Consider the following 15,433-nt stretch of genomic DNA (forward strand, 5'->3'; position numbering starts at 1 on the left):
AATATATTTTATTTATATGACAAACAGGAAGAGCTGGATTATAATAAATTTAGTAAGACAAAACACTGCGTTAGTTGTTCTGAAGAGTTTTTACTTTAAAGACATTTGCTAAACTTCTGTGATGTTACAATACAAAGAGTAGGATGTTGTCTATATTAGTTAAATTTTATTGAGAAATAATAAAAAAATCTCATTATTAAAAAACAACACACACAAAAGTACCAAAATTCGGTACCGCTGAGTACCGATGCTGATTTCCAGGTACTAGATATCATCAATCTATTCAAGTGTGAAATGCACTAGTCCCTGCTCCTTTTGCCCCTCTCTGTCCCTTTAGCAGAAACATATGTGGAGAGTGTGACAAAGAGCTTCTCTCAGGCACTCACTCTGGAGTGTGTTACTGTAAATAAGACAACTTAAGTTAAAAGCTATTCCCTCATTGTTTGATTCAGTGTTTTTCCAATTTGTTTGTTATGAAAATGAAAATGTCTCTCATTGTAAGTTTTACAAATGATCAAGTGCTGAGTTTTTCAGCACTTGATATGAACTGTAAAATAGATTCATCCAGTTTGCAGCTTCATCTTTTTCCAGATAGCCTGATGCTGATCTTATAGTGCTCAGTGAAGAGCTGACAGTTATTTAGAAAATACACTCAATTTCTCATACATGAGTTACACATTTTTTTTTACCATCCTTGAACCAAGTTCTGGAGCAAGACAAAATCATTTCAAGGGCTGCAAACTGCACTTTGGGCACTCTTCTTGTATAACCAAATAAAAAGAGCCGCAGAAGCTGGATGATAATATGCAAATTGTGTCATTTGCTTAAAATTTGTACTACGCATGTTAGTGTCATCAAAACGACGTCTTGTTTGAGTTTTGTCAAGTTTTCCTTATGAATATTCAGTATTCTAATGCAAAAAATATATAAAGATGCTGGGATAAAGGGGTGGTGTAGACAGAAAGGTGGTAAAACCAGACGAAAACCAGACGAAAGATAAATACAAGAATTCAGAACAAGGTGGAAAAAAAAGCCACGCCCCCTCCACTTCCACAGCAGTGGCGCACTTTAATGCAGACGGTTGAATGGTTGGATGATTTTCGCCTCTTTTTCGTTGCCATATGGTGTCTTAATGTCCCACACGCTTTTTTTGTTGATGTTTGCGCTCGTCTGTAGCAGAGATGCGCGAGGTATGTACGTTTTTAAAAGCATGCCTTTATGTTTTCTGGGAAGAACAGTGAGAATTGTGTTTTAGTTGCGTCGATGCTGCCGTTCGCAGAAGGTCCATTGTGTTGGCTTTAATCATGAGGAGGAAACGCCATGACTCTTGCGCTACATCTCTACGTGATGTTGATTTGGATGCAGTATGTCTCGATGTTTGCCCTCCGTTCTCACGGAGAGAACCAATTTAACAGATTCGCTTTATTTATCATAATGCAATTTACCACGTTTCTGCTTCGAGAGAAACATTCTGGACGGAGCGACGCTAGATTGAACATTAAATCTTATTACATTTTGACGCACTGGAGAATATTTCGAATTCCTTCTTGTTTCTTTTCTCTCTCTCTCTCTTTATTATTATTTTTTTATTATTTTTACCGTCGAGCTGTTTAAAGGGCACATGGACGGTTGAAGGTCTGTCTCCATCTTTGTGATAAGGACGGACGTAGACTCAATTTAACGAAACTGTAAAAACAGGAGGCTCACTTTGATATTTAATGATTTCATTTAGCTACCGCCGAGAAATAAATTATATAAGCAAATAAAAAGACAAGTTGCAGCCTTACAACAGCAGCATGCAAATTGGATCACAAGTAATTGTACAGTCATGACTGAGAAATGATCATGTTATGCAATTCTGTGTTCACAAGTCGCATTGAGCCTCAATGTCTTGCAAAAATATTCAACATCCTTGAACTTTTTCGCATTTTGACAGGTTGTAAAATATTACATTGTACCCTTGTCTTTTGTGACCTATACTCTACACAAAGTGGTGCAAATTTGTGACGTGGAAGGAACTGATACATTGTTTTTTTTTTAACAAATATAAAGGTGAATACTGTTCTGTTCAACACTTTGAATCCCTTTTCACTGCAGCTACTGCTGCAAATCTATTGGTGTATATTTGTGACAGCTTTGCACATCTGGAAACTGACATTTGGGCCTATTTGGCTTCTAAAATGTCTCTCAAAATCTTTGCAGATTAGGTTGAGCTCGATTTAACTGAATAGAGACAACTAGAGAACGTCACCTTTCAAGAATTTTCAGAGATTGTAAGTTACATTTAGGTGTGGGCTATTACTGGGCCGTTCTAACGCATGGATATTCTTTGTGCTTATGCATGTCCTTTTAGCTTTAATTGCATGGTTGGGATTGTTGGACTGCTGGAAGTGCATATCTTTTCCCAGCTTAGTGTCTAAAAAATTAGCTGCAAATAGTTCTGAAATACGAAAATTCCACAGTTATGACACTGATGCTGATAAAATTTTTGTGAAAGTCTTTGGAAGAAGCTAAAGATTATGTTGATGGGAAAGTGGCCTTCCAATCTCAAAGAATTAGAACTCGTCACCAAAATAAATTGTCCAAACACCAGTGGAAACATCCAGAAACCTGGTCAGCTGTAAGAATACTTTAATTGCTGAAATGCTGTTAAAGATTTTACCCATTAATTATTGAGATTACTACAAAAAGTTTTAGACATGGCTTCTTTTTTTTTTTTTTTTACTTAAATGTAAACAGATATATTATTGCTTAGAAGCAAGGGGCCCCTCTTGCTTCTAACGGCCCCTCTGGCCCCCCAGCAAGAGGGGCCCCTCTTCCTGTCAGAAGCATTAAGAGGGGAATTTCCAGGGCAATTATGCTTACAATGTAGCTCACCACCACTCAGAGTGTGAATTTGTGCGTGAATGGATAAATGACTGTGAAATTGCTACAGCAGTACAAGCCATTTACCAATTCAAGATTGACAATTTACTATATTGTTTTGAGAGCTACCTGTTTTGTTTTCTACAAGTCGCAAAATCCTTGGTTAAATGAACACAATTAAAAATCTAAGTCTTCCTTCTCTGCTTGTGCAGCTCTATGAAATAGCTTGTAGTCACGCTTTCAGAGGTCCGCCCTGAGCTAGCGGTGAGAATGATTCATCTTTGTCAACAAAGAATTACGTTCTTTGTTTACATCTCAGCACACTGGCTGTATTTCTGTGGTGGTAAATGGATATGTATGTGGTCCCAGTTTTCCTGGAGCGCGGTTCAGCCTGTGGAGGAGCCTTCAGGCTTGTCTTGTAGTCACTCATCACACTGGTTTTATTTTATCAGTATATTATGAGTATTTTTTCCAGTTACGCAAAGCATCAAACCATATTAAATGCTTTGTCCACTTAGTCAGCCAAAGTGAGATCTGAAGAACTTGTCCCATAAAACTTAGGCAACCAAAACAGCTTATTAAATAAGCTCAACAGAAGGGCTATTAAACCACATAAATTATTTCTTCCTTTTGTCCTTCTGTATCCAGCAGAGATGTGCAGTGCAGTGGATTTATCTCATCGTGCAGGCTGGTTCAAGGCTCTATGGGGCCTTGAGCAGAATTTAATTTAGGGGCCCCTTTTCCTGCTAAGAACCACTAACAGCATTTTGCCATGGACTTAGTGAAATCTGGGAGAAAGTGGGGTAGTTTAATTGGTCAGCCTAAAAAGACATCGGTGATAATTGTAGTTTACTGAGATATATTTGTGAACAAACAGAGCTCAAACAAAAAGATAAAGCTGACAGCATCAGATTGTAGCCGTGGTAACTAAACAATCAATGAAGAGCGTTCTTTGAACTTTTACAAAGTAAACTTGCCAGCTCCTTAAAATCTTAAATTTGAATGTTAAACAATTTTAAATCTTTTCATTTATGTATGCTGAAAGAATTAAATCAAATGTAGCTGCATTTATATGCTCAATAAACAAATGTTACATATCTATATCTGTTGTCTGTGTTAAAATATTAGCATTTATGGGGCCCCTGAAGCCCTGGAGGGCCTTATGGAGCCACTGCAATCAGATAGACAATTTATTTAAAAAGGTCATTTGTGGATTGAGAACCCAGGGGGGTCTCAAAATTTACACACAAGTGCAGCACAACTCACAGGCCAGAAGCAGCTTATAAATCAAGATATATTTGTGTTTGCATGTGTGAATCTCATATTGTGCATTTGTGAATTATGAGACAGGTTTAGCTCCAAACCGCTGACTTAATTTGGATTAAACAGAAGTGCAAATATTTGATATTCAAGTGTATTTGTTTGATTTGCTGTTTTTAGGACTCTACTTGTGGGTCTAAATAGCATTTCACTGGCGATGTCTTCCTATAACAATTTTACATTTCCCGTCAACTTAATGTCTTTTAATACAAAAAAACTCGGTGAACTGCCTCGCCACTCTGACCACTGGGCAAGTTTTCTTTGGGAAACCCTGAGTTATTAATATATGTGAATAATTTTGGCCTTAAATCCGTACATTCTTTATTGTTGCCTTTTATTTTGCTGCAGATTTTAGGTTCCTAACTTTTATGTTTTATTACAGCGCAGGTTGCAGATGGGAGCATCACTGTGGACGAGGGAGGTACCACCATCTTACCCTGCAAGCTAACACAGAAGTTATCAGAAAATGACAACGTGGAACAGATTTCATGGCAGAGAAAGACGAAAGGAAAACCGAAATTGGACAATTTCTTTACCATCACAAAGGATGACGCTCGTCTCGTTAACGGGCCTGACAGGAGATTTAAATTTATCGGGGCATTTGCTGAACATAATGGGACTCTCGAGCTATCTAATGCAAGCGTGTTGGACACTGGAATCTACTCTTGCGTCTTTTCCATTTTCCCCTCAGGATATCCTACAATAAAAATAGAGTTAACTGTCCGTGGTAAGTTGAATTTTTAAAACCATGTTCTGGATGTTGCGCTTGTGCAGAAGTTAAGAGAAGTGTTGTTTTTTTTCTTGCAACCCCAGTACCTCAACGAAGAAGTGTAGAGAGTACCCAACCCACTCTTGGAAACAAAGAGGTTCCTCTCGCGACCTGCACCGCTTCCGGATTCAATCCACCGGCCACGATTTCGTGGCAAACTGATGATGGTTTAAAAGACAAAGTGAAATGGACAAGCAACTCAATTCTCCAAATCAGCGATACAACCACCACAGTGAGCACATTGTTTGGAAAGCCCACCAAAGAGATCAACAGAAATAAGGTCCAATGTGTCATCTCCTTTGAGGGACAAAACGAAATCCTAGACTTCGAAATACAGATCTACTGTGAGTAAACGCATACTTCCTTACATCTATATAGCACGTAGCTGGAATCAGAAAAAAATGCAAATATAAAAAAATACCCAATACCCACACTAGGCATTAACTTTCAAGATATACTGAACACCATGTGACTTGGTTGTTCTTTAGGGTGTGTATGATTTACAAACACGGGGAAAGGAAATTCCATAGGGGTAGGACATTCCAAACTAAAAGGCCTAGAACAAGGTTTAAGCAAAGCAGTTCGGACCTACAGTGTGTTGTGGGATATAGCCTCATGCTTGACTACTCCAGCATGTTGGCTCTGGGGATTCTTAGGGCTGTTGCCAAGGTAATGCACTTGCTTTGCAATTTGGAGCTTTTTATAGCCTTCCTCTCCCTCTTTCACCAATACCCGACTGCCTCTTACTCACATTCAGTTACACTGCACTTCTTTGATGCTGCTTTTGTTGTTGCACTGTTTCAGATGTAAAATTGGGAAATAGATTTGACTAAATATAGGCATAAAAAAGGCTGGTAACATGATGATTTCTTGAGTTCCGTAAATGTGTTTACACAAGAAGGAAAACTTTCTTTTCTTTTTTTCTCTGTGTTTAAGTCTAGTTTTAAATAACATTTCCTGGAGAAGTCTGGACAGAGAAACAAACTTCTTTTGCCAAGTTTGTAGTTTTTCTAAATCATTTTTTCTTGTTTCATTTTGGATATGCTCATACAGTTGCTGCTGAGTTTATGTCCGTAGACAACAGTTTTCAGTGGTTTTCAAATTTATATAATGCCTCCTTGTTTCTTCTTGCAAGGAGGATGTTAGAAAGTCTCTTGTTGAAACTGCGGTTCCTGTTTAATTTTCAGTGGGGTGTGTTTCCCCTTTCCCCATGCCACACACATAAAACATCATTTTAGCTCAGCATTAAATGAAAGAAAGGTGCCAGTCTTTACTGTCATGCCTTCCTTGATATTTAAATATGCTGCAAATACAAATGCAAATTAGTGCTATTAATAGCTGGAAAATGACAGAGAAGGGTTTAAATTTCTGTGGCAATCAGACATGATTATATTCTTTTATTGGTCAGGATTCATGGTGCATCTTCTTCAGTTTGTTGGTAAACCGTTCAGCATACAGTTGGTCTAATTAATCTCCATGCTATCAGAAACCTGGATTGCATTTGCAGGACTGATGTGGTCTAATTTATGCTAAATCCGGGTTCAGCAACCTTTTAAGCTGAAAGAACCTCTTTTGCCACTTCTTCTACAATATGCACTATAAATTATTATTTTTTTATTTTGAAAGCTAATTAAACTTATCTGAAATTTGGTATATTTTTGTATTTTAAAACAAAATGCATTCTGTCTCTCTCAAATCTAAAGGTAATGAAAAAGGTTGTTCGTTTTGAAAAGAAAATAGAAGAAATAAACAGACATTGACAAAGTTCTCAACCAGATGTATAACAATTTGAACTTATCCACTTTGTCGCTATATTCATTGATTTTTCAGTCTCCTCGAGTAGCTTTTTTTTTCTTTCTAAACATCAACTAGTGATAAATCTAGCGACTCTTTGTCTGAGTTGTGGGAGACTTTTATGGCAAAAACAGTCTGCCATAAACGTCTTCAGGCATCCTGTCTGTCGTGAGCAAGCAGTAAACTAGCATTAACTTCTGCAATGCAGAAGTTACTGTCAGCTTCCGCAATGCGGAGCTGTGTAAGCTGTCCTTACACAGCTCTCTGGCCTTGGCCACTATAGAAACATTGAAGTTTGTTTGAGAGTTCAAACATGTAGAGTTAGTTCAGGTAATGAGTGGAGAACAGAACGTCTTAAAGAAGAACTAACAGACCTGTGAGAACCGAAATTCTTACTCTTTTGCAGATGATCAGATTGTCATGCAATAAAAAGCAAATTATTTACTTAAACTTATTAAACTTTATGATGTACACTCAACTTTTTTGAGCTTTACATCATGTTATAACGTTATTCTTATGATCCCGAGTTGTTGAGTTGTTTTGGTAGTTTGATTTGATTCCAGTGTCATTATTATTTTGTGTTCTTAATTTGATTAGATCTGCCTTACTCCTGTTTTCCTTTTAGTCCGTTGTTCTTAGTGTTTCTAGCTATGTCATTCTTTGCTAGTCTACTTCAGTGGTGCCCAAAATCGGTCCTCAAGGGCTGACATCCTACATGTTTTAGTTCTCTCCCTGCGGTGGCAACAACTACCTCATTATGTCAATGTTTTTCTTTGGCCTTCAAACCACCTGGATCCAATTATGAACTAAAACATGCAAGACGCCCTCCCCCGAGGACCTTCTTATGGCACCAAGTCTAGTTATTCTTTAGTGTTAGATTTATTTCAACACTGATAGATTTTGATAGATTTATTTTTGTTTCTATCAGAATGAGACAACAAAGGATATTGTGAGGATGTGAAATTTTGTGTTTGTTTTCTAGTCAATTCAGTTCCTGTGTCGTCTTTTCTACCCCTTGATCGATCCCAGCTGTGTCCTGTGTCCTGACACAGGTGTATTTAATCCCACCTGTTTCTTCTTTGGGTCTCTGTCAGACGTCGTATGTCAGTGTCTTTTTCTGCCTGTTCCATTTGTGTATTTGCTACCAGTGTCAGAGCTATTGCCTTTGCTCACATGTGCTGCCTGGATCTTGTGCTCTGGATTTCATTAAAACCTTCATTTACACCACATCTTGGGTTCCAGGGTGTGGGCTCACCACACCCTGGATGGTCCACCACCATCCTCACCACCAACAAATACAATTTCATGACAGACATTTCCAAGTGGATAAACATCTGCTTGGGAAATTCTATCTTAGTTCTCGCTGAGGTTTGCCAAGTCTGAAAGGATCTTTGTTCTGTGACATATTTCAGTGAGCTGGTATGTCAATGAAAGATTTTAATCTTTTGCCTTTATGCTAATAGTACAGACAGCTAGTTGGAAAAACCTGCTGTCACAGAGGATGATTTTCATCCCCCAGGCTGTTTCTCTGATAAACAATGGGCACCTTGTATTAGCTTGCAGCTCTGCTGTTATGTGTAACTCTACAGGTTATCAGTTTATGCTTTCTGAATGCTGATATTGAAACTCAAGTCAGATTCCTCGTTTGAGGACAAACTTGGCCAATAAATTCAGATTCTGGTGTTTTCATTCCTACAGTGAGAGGCAGAATACTTACTGGTTGGCAGCTGATTAAACACTCGTGTCATGCAATAAAATGACAATTACTTTAAAATTATACAATGTGATTTTCTGGATTTTTGTGTTCGTTTCTGTCACTCAGAGTTTAACCCATGTGTTTAGAAATGGGGTCCAACAGACCTCACACACATAAAACTTGTATCATTTGCCACAGACCTCTACGTTTGCCTCAGTCCTCGCATGCACAAGGGTTAAGAGGACCTGTGATGAAAGTTGAAGACCTGTACATACTTTGTAAGCGGGAAAACTTGCTAAATCAGCTGTGTACTTCCTTGCTCTCCCCACTGTAAAAGTAAGACCTTGACATGCGGTATAAAGTCAAACCTGCTGTGTTTGTGCTTCAGGTAACCAGAACAGGGTGTGGTGTTATTTTCCCTGTTCTGTATCAAAATGAGACAACAAAGAATATTTGTTGCTGATCAGCTTAGATAAAGCTGTCTTCCAACTTCCTTCATGTCTTTCATTTTTCTTAACTTAACAAAGAGCTCATTGTACATAATTGACACACCAACTGTCACTTGATCTCAATGCTTTACATTGTTTTTATTTTGTGTATGTGTGTGTGAGAACGGATTAATGGTGGCGTAGCAGCCAGTATTACTACTCAATCAGCGACATGATGTCAGCAAAATGTGGGCAAAATGTTTTGGTCTGATAACGAACCGTGCTTCATACTTCATTGGTTCTTTGTCACATGTTTTAACATGTGTAAAATGGGTCTACAACTGTGTGAAAGAAAGCTTTCTGCACATGGTAATAATATATCGCATTAAGCTTTATCAATCATTGTTGCATAGAATATTGCAGCAAAAAGTTCAAATTGCTTTACATCATAAAAACACAAAATATCATATATCATAGGTTTGTGGTGCGTTTCTATCCTAAAGAAAAATATATAAAACTTCAGATATCTCTCAATGAGATATCAATGTACACAGAAAAACCTTACAAAAATCCTATATTATAGCAGGAAATATGGTGGTCACTGTGAAAAAGTCTTTTAGTATTCAATTATACCGCATGAACTCGCACATTATTGCGAGGGAACGCAAAAACTTTGCGAGGGAGTATTGCGTTACCTCCACACCCCCCATCGTGTTCTAATCCTAGAAATGTTCTTCAAGTGATGGAAAGCCGACTTTGTAACTGTCTTTGGTTCAGATCTGAGTCCATCATTATACCCGGATTTTGGAGCTGATCGCTAGTTTCTTGCTGTAAAAACTGAAAATGTGCATTCACTGTAAGTCGTTCCTATGAGGGGCCGTTTAGGACAAAAATTACGTTTTGTCTCTCACACACTACCAAAAACTCTCGCATACTCCAAAAAATAGCCACGCACATTCAAAAAATACTCAAATTGCGTATACACACACTACTAAAATGTCACACACACACACAAACATTATCTTTCTCGCTCACATACACTGCTAACAGCTCGCACATTCACAAACGTTAACTTTCTCGCGCACATACACTGCTAACAGCTCGCACACACACAGAGACGTTTATCTCTCACATACACAAGACTAAAGTTGAACACACACACAGTACTAAGACTCGTTTTATGTATGTGTGAGAGCGAGACTTTTTTTGAATGTGTGAGAGCGAGACTCTTTTTGAATGTGTGAGAGTTGTCACGGAAGAGGCGGGGCATAATTTTTGGATCAAACTGCGCATGCGTAGATCCTAAACTATAAGTTTCGATTGTTGACTCACTGTATGTTCTATTACTTAGTATATTTGTGCTTTTAAATATATATAGAACGTTTAACTTTCTTGTAGATTAAATGTGCTATAGAAATAAATGAATCTGATTGATTGATTAAAAATAGCAAAATTGCTGTAGTACAATCTGTCCACTGGGTGCCAGCATTACAGGAATTATTAAGAGGTCTTGTGAGAAATTCTGTTCCCCCATGAAAATCTGTTCCCCCTGTGACGGGAGCGCGCATTGCAGCCAGAGACGCGGATCCGGTGAATCTGACCATTTTCACGGCGCTTCTGATCGATTTCTCGGTAAAAACTACTCATATGATCATGTCAATGTGTAACTTTCAGTTTAATCGGCAGCTATCAAAATAAAAATACATACATAAATAAACGAGGTCCGGTGTGGAGGTCTTTTTTCGCTGTTTTGTGTTATTTTGAAAGCGAAGAAAATCGATCTTTTTTCAGCTTTTGTCTCGTAAGCCTGACAAATAAAAGTCAGTCAACAAACACAGGTTCCCAACACATAGTGTGCATTTATAATTTTTCATTTCTGATGGAGGAAGGAGATTAATATACCTGCAAGATCTTTTACTTTGTTTTCAAAATATTTGCACTATGTTTGACATTTGTCTTTAACATAGTTTAATATAAGGTAGCTGTTGAAAGATGGTTTCAATATATTTATATATTTTTAAAAGCACAAATATACTAAGTAATAGAACATACAGTGAGTCAACAATCGAAACTTATAGTTTAGGATCTACGCATGCGCAGTTTGATCCAAAAATTATGCCCCGCCTCTTCCGTGACAGCTCTCACACATTCAAAGAGTCTCGCTCTCACACATTCAAAAAACGAGTCTTAGTACTGTGTGTGTGTTCAACTTTAGTCTTGTGTATGTGAGAGATAAACGTCTGTGTGTGTGTGCGAGCTGTTAGTAGTGTATGTGAGCGAGAAAGTTAACGTTTGTGAATGTGCGAGCTGGTAGTAGTGTATGTGAGCGAGAAAGTTAACATTTGTGAATGTGCGAGCTGTTAGTACAGTGTATGTGAGCGAGCTGATAGTAGTGTATGTGCGCGAGCTGGTAGTAGTGTATGTGAGCGAGAAAGTTAACGTTTGTGAATGTGCGAGCTGTTAGTACAGTGTATGTGAGCGAGCTGATAGTAGTGTATGTGCGCGAGCTGGTAGTAGTGTATGTGAGCGAGAAAGTTAACGTTTGTGAATGTGCGAGCTGTTAGTACAGTGTATGTGCGCGAGCTGGTAGTAGTGTATGTGCGCGAGCTGGTAGTAGTGTATTTTTCGCGAGCTGTTAGTAGTGTATGTGAGCGAGAAAGTTAACGTTTGTGTGTGTGTGACATTTTAGTAGTGTGTGTATACGCAATTTGAGTATTTTTTGAATGTGCATGAGTATTTTTTGAGTGTGCGTGGCTATTTTTTTGAGTATGCGTGAGTTTTTGGTAGTGTGTGAGAGACAAAGCGTAATTTTTTTGAGTGTGCGAGTGTTTTTGGTAGTGTGTGAGAGACAAAACGTAATTTTTTGTCCTAAACGGCCCCTCATACGTTCCTCTTTCGTTCCAAAGATAACTTCAGCTCTGTTTCTGTTCAGCTGGAGAAATTTGAGGCCCATCCACACATTGATTTGCTCTAAGCATCTGTTTAGTGCATGGGTGGGTTCTTCTACAAAGAGCTTAATGTTCAAAGTAGAATTGTTCAGTTTAAGTTTGATCTATTTAAAAGCGCGTCAACTAAATGACCCAGGATGTTTGTCCTCCAGAATACAATTTCCAGGAAGATTTTATTTTGCCCTGCCTGTCTGCACAGTGGTTTCCTAACTTAGAAAATGAGACTGATTTCGTTAATCATGTTCACAGATGCAAACTTTTCAGAAGCATGTAACTACTGTGGAAAGTTTGTTTAGTCTCAGATTGTCAGAGTTGACACCTATTAACACAGATTAAATAACACAGGAAAGGCAGGAGAAATTTAGATTCTTAATACTCGCGAGGAGAACAGTCAGAGATGTGCTTTCAGTTACAAATCTCCTACCACTCTGAAGCACATTTGCCTGCCCCTCTCTTTTTATTGTCTTTAGGATCCCTATTCACAGAGAGCGCTGTAATTCTAAAGGAAGGGGGGAAACACTTCACACAGTTACAGCGCCAGTGGTTATCACTAACTAACACAATCTGTCTTAATCTAGATTCTCCAGTTCCTGACACAGGGTCAAACAGAGCAAGTTGCACATCTTCACACCGATGGATTTACAGCTATCCGAGAGGTCAAAAGCAGGACGTTCTGTGAAGAGCTGCTGCCACTGCTCTGATTCAGAGAGGCCCTCTGAGAAAGGAAATCAGAATGATTAGCAATACAAAACATTTCTTAGAAGATATGACTAAACAAATAAGAGTACATAAGGTAAGAACATTATAACAGTATAACAAATAGTTGATAATAATACAATTTACCTAACACAGATCCTCCCTGATTTCAGTAGCAGGTTTCAGAACTATAAAATAGGTCTACATCATTAGCTGATTTTAATTGAATCAGATAAAATCCTTATGAGTGTTTCCTTGGCAACTATCTGACAAGAAGTTATTTTCAGTGTAGCATTTCCTGACATTCCTTTGGCAGTGTTTCTAAATCCTGCGGCTCACTGTCTATCAACATTTTAGACCAAGCTCTGCTCCAAACTTGAACAATACGTCCTCAGGGTGCCGTTGTGTGCTGCTGAAATCCAACGAACCGGCAACAATTGTTGCCAGACATTTTTTCTAACTTCTGGAACCTCTAAAATAATTATTTTGGCTTTTAGAAACTAATTGAAGTTTTTAAATCAAATAATAGAGTGCCTACTCTAAGCAATATCAATTTCATGCATCTAGTGTGAAAGGTCACATGACCTCTTTATTTCCTGCCTTTGATGCTGGAAGTAAATGTCGGCCACAAACCCGTACAAGAGGAAGTCAGCAGGTTTGAAAAACACTGCCAGATGGTAACGTACATTTATCCCTGTTTAAATGTTACAGAGTCTGCTTTACAATGGCTCACTGGTGGAGGACAGGTTTAGTTAACAACGCTGCCTAGCTACCCAAATCTAGCAATAAGTCTTCAAAATAAAAACAGGTAAAATAAAAAAAGGAACAAAAATAGCATGTTGTATGCAGAATCAACTTTTAATGCATCTAATTTTCATTTGTAAAAATTAACTAGGGTCTTTCCATTGCCTCTCAGCAGGTGGGTATGATTGCTCCATACGTATGATTGCTGCTGAAGTGCATTACCTCAGCATTCCTCACCATCAGCCTTGATTATTGGCATCATTTTTCCCTCCACTTTTCCATCATCACATCGTCACCTTTCTAGCTCATCAGTAATTTTTAATTGAGAAGTTGATGCTGCACGGCTAAATGAGTGCTATGATGATAAATTAAGGGGCTGGTCGGTGTTTATATTTCAAAACAGAACCGCATAAAACGAATTTTGCATCCCACACCGGACTCTGTTTGGATGGTTTCACTTTCCTCTGCCTCACAACTACCAATTGGCTTCGCGAAGTGGTCTAAGTGGACGTTATTGGTTAATCAACTGGATTTCATTTTAACCTAATTGTGGTGGATGCCCTTACCACCACCACATAGTGAACCAGCTGGTGGAGGATCCTGGGGCAAACCATCCACAAACTACTGAGACTGAAGGGGGAGATGCCAAGATTATTATTTAATTTTGTCACTTAAAATATTCACTTATTGTTTGTGCTAAGTTAAAGTTATTTTGCTTTATTTGTTTATAGAATGCTTTAGTTAATTTTGTATTTATTTGTTCTTTTGTTTGGTCAGACATCCCTCCTGTGGTAGATTTGGGTTACTCCACCCCTATTTAAGCAGCCTTTGTTCTTTGTTTAGAAGGTCAGTTTGTTTGTGTTTAGTTAGAGTTTAGTTGACCTCAGTTAATTTGGATCCAAATTTGTTATTTATCCTTTGATTTATTTTTGCTTCAAATCTTTATGCTTTATTAATGATTTTTTGAATAATTAAATGGAAACCTTTTTTCTACTTTGAACATTTTTTGTCCTTGTTTGAGTCTGGTCCCTCACACTAATAAACCACCATTCAGTCATTGAAATCATAAGTCTTGTAGGAGCCATTTATCCTTTCTGGTGTTTATCGCCACCAGGGGGCGTATTTTATTTTGAGTTCTGAGTGTCTGATGGGGGATGGGTTATTTAAGGTCAATCATGATTCTGTTCAGGTGTTGTTAATAGGTAGAGGCAAACAGTTTTCTACTGTGCTTGGTTTTTGGATGTATGTCGAATTTATGTGGATCTTAAGGAAAACAGTAAGACAATGGACATTGTACTGGAAATAAATGACTTAACTTTATATCAAACGGAAGATCGGCATGCTGAATCTTAATTGAGCGCACGTAAAACCAATGCCTTTCAACAACAACCACCAGTAGCCTAAAATATAGGATTTTAGCCGCTACATTTAGGTAGAAAACTGCCTCGTTTGGAAGATCCACGGATCCTGCTGCATTGGGATTCCACGTAGCCGGACAAGTAACGGCACAGAACCAGGCTATTGGAGCCGCCGGACAAGTAAAGCCGCACAGAACCAGGCTATTGGAGCCGCTGGACAGTGGCCGTCGTAACCAGGACCGCAGAGGGACAAACGGGACACCTGACGTCGGAACCAGAACCGGAGCCGCACGGGAGCAATCGACACCGCACGCTTGGGAACAGAGCTGTATGGATCGAGCTATTGGAGCTACTGAGATTCGTTGCAGCGGACATCGGGACGAAGATCATCAATGCCGGCCAACGCATCATTGGGGTATGTGAGTCAGCGCTGATATCTATGAATGGCCATTATTATGTGTGCGCACACAAAGGTTCAAACTTAAATCCAATGCATTGGTAGCAGACTGAAGACTGCTTAAAGCAAAGAGAGCTCTCTATAAACAATCTATCTACAATTTGCGAATAAATAAATAAACTTATAAACTCTGCTATTCTTATAAACTGTCTGCCATTATGGCAGAAGAGGAAAACGTTGATATGGATCAGGAGGGTCCAAATGACATTGTGGGTCAAGAGGAAAATCCTCAATGGGAGTCTGAAAAAAGACAGGTGAAATTAACAGCCAAGGCTTTGTTGGTGAAAATCAGTAACTTAGAAAGTGAAAGAAAAACAAAGTTAAATAAGCTCACAAAGTTAAGACAAACTATTACAGT

The 15,433-nt window shown here is 38.5% G+C and overlaps 1 protein-coding gene across 4 annotated transcripts in view; it reads left to right on the plus strand.

Moving 5' to 3' along the window:
• Positions 1-15,433, plus strand: part of LOC106921888 (poliovirus receptor homolog) — a 48,014-nt gene that overhangs the window by 2,940 nt on the left and 29,641 nt on the right. For 2 of the 4 annotated variants that reach the window (XM_088016284.1, XM_088016285.1), the window contains exons 3-4: positions 4,568-4,912; positions 4,999-5,298. In XM_088016284.1, coding sequence (XP_087872410.1) covers positions 4,568-4,912; positions 4,999-5,298 — 645 coding nt within the window. Of the gene's footprint in view, positions 1-714; positions 1,191-4,567; positions 4,913-4,998; positions 5,299-15,433 lie in introns of those variants that run through there. The other 2 variants (XM_088016286.1, XM_088016282.1) reach the window with 2 other exon arrangements.

This window comes from Poecilia mexicana, unplaced genomic scaffold (assembly GCF_051168715.1).
Source record: "Poecilia mexicana isolate PSO_F unplaced genomic scaffold, ASM5116871v1 scaffold_2, whole genome shotgun sequence".
In the NCBI taxonomy this organism is placed as follows: domain Eukaryota; kingdom Metazoa; phylum Chordata; class Actinopteri; order Cyprinodontiformes; family Poeciliidae; genus Poecilia; species Poecilia mexicana.